The sequence below is a fragment of the Tachypleus tridentatus genome, chromosome 10, assembly GCF_004210375.1.
Source record: "Tachypleus tridentatus isolate NWPU-2018 chromosome 10, ASM421037v1, whole genome shotgun sequence".
Lineage (NCBI taxonomy): Eukaryota > Metazoa > Arthropoda > Merostomata > Xiphosura > Limulidae > Tachypleus > Tachypleus tridentatus.
The window spans coordinates 140,445,791-140,450,296 of NC_134834.1; the positions used below are offsets into that span (position 1 = coordinate 140,445,791).

Genomic DNA, 4,506 nt, shown 5'->3' on the forward strand with positions numbered 1-4,506 from the left:
AGACAAATTATTCGCTACTTTTGATATTCGTGAAATATAGATACAAAATTCTGTGATATAAGTTCCTCTCTTGTGACCTTTTTAATTTCCCCCATCGGACAGTATTTTTCTAAGCCCAAAATTTTTACATTCGGATGGCTGGCCTAATCAGCGACCATATAGGGCTAACATATTCGGCTATGGGTATTCGAACTAAAACATCACCTCAGACTGAGAGTCAAGCGCCTTAACCACCAGGCCCAAGTCTCTGACTGATGAATATTACGTTTTCTACTATGTGTATGTGGAATTCAGGTGTTGAACGAAAGGTGCAAAGAAACCTGGTATTTTCCTTCTTGGGGAAAGAGTGTTGCTAGCAGAGTCGCATACACTGGTCAAAGTTGTGAATCTCTTGTCTGATTAACCATAATTAAACATAAATAGCTAATTCAAAATTATAGCAAACGAAATACTGACGAAAACTTTTGTTTAATCTTGCGCAAAGATACAGGAGGGCTATCTGCGCTAGCCGTCCCTAATTTAGCAGTGTAAGGCAGCTAGTCATCACCACCCATCGCCAACTCTTAAGCTACTCTTTTACCAACGAATAGTGGGATTAACCGTAGCATTATAACGCTCCCAACGCTGAAAGGGCAAGCATGTTTGGTGCGACGGGGATTCGAACCCACGACCCTCAGATTACGAGTCGAACGCCTTAACCCACCTGGTCATGCCGGGCCTACTGGCGAAAACGATATTTTGCACTCACAAAACAAAATAAAGATAATTTGTAACCAGCGTTTATATCAAATAGTATTGTACAGAGTTATGGAAGACCAGAGATAAGGGACACTAAAATAGTTTGGTTTCTTTTGAACTTCGCAAAAAAAAAACAATCGAGAACTATCTGTCTAACTTAACAGTGACAGACTAGAGGGAAGACAACTGGTCAACAACACCTACCAATAATTCTTGGGATTTTGTTTTAATAACGAAGAGTGGAATTGACCGACACATTATAATGTTCCAATGACTGAAAAGACAAGCATGTTCGGTGAAGGGGATTCAAACTCACAACCCACAGATTGCGAATTAAGTGCCCTAATTACCAGTAATGTCAAACAAACTCGAAAGAAAGAAAAATAAATATACTGTATAGAGTTATGTTTTCTCTGAGTGAATTGTAATAAATCTGTAAGTGATCATCTTGGTGACCCCTCGCATGGTAGTGTTATTCAGATTCAAAGAACTGTTATAGCAAAGAAAAATATGAATGCTATTACATCATGCTTTTCTTTATCTTATCTAATCTACACCTGATTTTCAATTTCTCTTCCCACCATCTATCAAATGACATATAAAGAGATCGGACATTTTTACTCCACGTTAGTTGTGGTCGTTAAATATCTGGTCATGAAACTGATGAGTATTACGCTGTTGTTGACTTCCGCTGTAGTGGCACGTGAGTTCCTTAATTTTTAATTTAACAGTTGAGTCCTTATTTAAACTTACATATATTGATGTATCTAATCAATTATGTATTTATATGTGTCTCAACAGATGTCATCCCACTTCCAAAATTGGCCTTGCAGAATCCCGATTTGTTTGAAGGAGATATTTTGGGAATTAGCAGTCGTGAGGTAGGTAATATCTTTTAAAATAACAAAAGTAATGAATTAAATGTTTGCGTAACTACTGTTACTTCATTAAAACTAACTTATCAGTGGGCAGTTTAAGAAATTAATGAAAATGTTGCGCCACAACTACTTAAACTTTTTTATGTGTACTTATGAGGTAGTTAAGTTCCGTGTTTTTAGAGAAATTCGACACAAACTTTGCCTTTAGTGCGTGCATCGCTTCAGTAAATTACTGAAAATTACATCATAATACTACAAAATTAATGGAATAATGTAGGTTTTAAAATTCTACGATACACAAGAAATATTGATACTTACGATAGTTGTTGTTGACTACACTTACCAGCACTAAAACTACAAATGCTTAACGGAAAACACAACACACAAGCCACTTATGAGTACCCTGGTGAGTCAATGGTAATATTACGGAATTACGATGCTAAAATCCGGGGTTCAATAACCCATGTTGGGAGAGAGCATAAAGCTCATTGTGAAGCTTTGGTTTAAGAATCAATAACGAACCTACTTAGGAAAGACCTTAAGGTTAAACCTCGTGTTAAAATATAAACACACTGAAATTACTACAAACATAATGATTGATAACACAAGTATAGTATAGTATCAACGTTACACATTTTTACGATCTATATAAACGTAGGTCCATTGTAGTGAGTAAAATAAAATTAAAATCACATTACACATAACATTGCGTTTCGCAGTAAAAAACGGTTGGAATCATGCACATACTTTATTTATTAAGATAATTAGCGTACAGACCCCATCGGCACTGTAAACATTTAAAATCATTTATGCACGAAACAGCTTGTAGGTCCGTGACTTTGTTGATTTGTCTTTATTAAGGCACAAGTCACACACACACACTAATTACTACAGGAACATTCTATGTGTTTTACATAGAAAGTTAATGAGTTCACCCAACTGTTTTATCAGTTCTTAACACTGAAAGTTTAACAGGCAACGCATAAAAATTACTCAGTATTATTCAACGTGTAGGCCTACTAGAAGTGAACAGTTTCAATGGTATCTTGTAATTTGAAGGTTAATCACCATTTGAAACATTTAGTACATCCCCTCAGTATAATAAAAAACAAACAAACGTCTACTTGAATTGAGAAGAAAATCCAGTTGAATCATTCGGGGACTCTCATAATAATGAGAGTGCGTCACCAAATACCTCCCTCGAGCGAGGCCACTTTCCAACACAAGAATATACATTCACTCACACGTTTTAAGCTTCTTTTAGGTGGTTAATAACAGCGTTATCTACGACACATGTGAAAATATCTCATATTTTTATTGAATGCATAGGATAAGAACGCCATTCCAAATGACAGTCAACGCTGGGCAGGAGGCGAGGTCCCTTACTTGATTGACAACTCTCTTTGTAAGTGCATATTATAATATATAATGATTGTTATTCGTATATACATATTCCTGCCATTAATACCATCTGTAATAATGTTGAAGTCAACACTCGGAGAGTAAAACATTATGTTACACTGGCACCTGGATAATATAATTTATTCGTTTATATTTTCATTGAATTTGATTCTCCTTATAAAATATATGTATACACACCATAGAATACCTCAGTTACTCTCTCTTTTTTTTATGGTGTTCAGCTGACTTGACACAAATAATACAGCAGGCTATGGACCAATATCACAGATATACCTGCATCAGATTCAAGAAGAGGACTACAGAGACCAACTATGTCAAGATGTTCAAAGGACAGGGGTAAAATTTTGTATCGTACATTTTTGGCAAACTTCCTTAAACTGGTATTGATTATCACATGGAATAGATATACCTATAGTTTTATAATTTATACTAAGTGAAGATCCCTAGTATTTGACAAAAGACCTTGTCGATACTGGGAATATGTGGTTGACATATTGTTATACAATATTTCATTTTTAATCATGAACTTTATGATTGTGAAAGCGCTTGGGGTTTATGAATATCAAAACTATGATTTTTTTTTCTTTTGTTATACTACTCTCACATAATGAAATATGTACAGCCAAACCTAAATTTCAATCAAAAAAGTACTCCTTTTTTCTTTGTTTCAGTTGTAATTCCTTCGTTGGAAACATCTACAAAGGAGCGCAGCATCTGTCTCTAGGAAATGGATGTGGATACCTTGGAACTGTTGTACACGAACTGGGGCATGCAGTCGGCTTTTGGCATGAACATACTCGACCTGACCGCGACGACTATCTCAATATTCACTGGGAAAATATCATGACAGGTAGGTTTATTTAGCTGCATGCCAATTGGTAACTCAATTATTACTTTCCAGTAACAAACTCCCCATAAATAACTTATAATTTTGTTTTACTTGTTGTCATGCAATAAAACAACTGAGTAATCAATAATTGTTAATGTTGCTACTTCCTATAAAAACCACCGAGTAATTTAGTGTTGTTGCTTTCCTGTGGACATTACTTAACATGTTTACAGTAAAATGTGTGGTGTAATACACAATAATATGCTCAATTTAAATTAAGTCCCTGATTACAGTAGTGGGTTCTTTTTATGATGTTTATAATGCTTTTACAAAGATTGAAGTATTCATATATCACGCTTTCTAGGAATGGAAGTCTGGTTTAAATTGATGAATCGATTTGAAAGCCGCATACTTGACACATTTGATTATGACTCCATAATGTTATACGGGCAAACATCGTTCTCTAAAGACGGAAGATCACCTGTCATGACTGCTAAAGATGGAACCTTCTTGAAAGAGCCTTACAATAAGCCCGGTTTGAGCAAAAGTGACATTCTTCGAATCAATAAACTGTATAAATGTTATTAATATGCTTCTCTGTAATATAAATAATCATAATAAACACAGTGTAGACAGCGA

The 4,506-nt window shown here is 35.2% G+C and overlaps 1 protein-coding gene across 1 annotated transcript; it reads left to right on the plus strand.

Moving 5' to 3' along the window:
• The first annotated feature begins 1,309 nt into the window (after positions 1–1,309).
• LOC143230454 (astacin-like metalloprotease toxin 5) lies at positions 1,310–4,506 on the plus strand. Its single transcript, XM_076464037.1, has 6 exons — positions 1,310–1,441; positions 1,540–1,619; positions 2,946–3,021; positions 3,260–3,374; positions 3,710–3,888; positions 4,232–4,506. The coding sequence occupies exons 1-6, from the start codon at positions 1,330–1,332 to the stop codon at positions 4,453–4,455; spliced, it is 786 nt and encodes a 261-aa protein (XP_076320152.1). The 5' UTR covers positions 1,310–1,329; the 3' UTR covers positions 4,456–4,506.

What these genes read in the sequence shown, in the direction of transcription:
- LOC143230454 (XM_076464037.1), top strand. Translation starts at nt 1,330, where the DNA reads ATGACATATAAAGAGATCGGACATTTTTACTCCACGTTAGTTGTGGTC. An exon ending in TGGGAATTAGCAGTCGTGAG is followed by an intron (nt 1,620 to 2,945) that starts GTAGGTAATATC and finishes TTGAATGCATAG; the next exon opens with GATAAGAACGCCATTCCAAA. An exon ending in AAGATGTTCAAAGGACAGGG is followed by an intron (nt 3,375 to 3,709) that starts GTAAAATTTTGT and finishes TCTTTGTTTCAG; the next exon opens with TTGTAATTCCTTCGTTGGAA.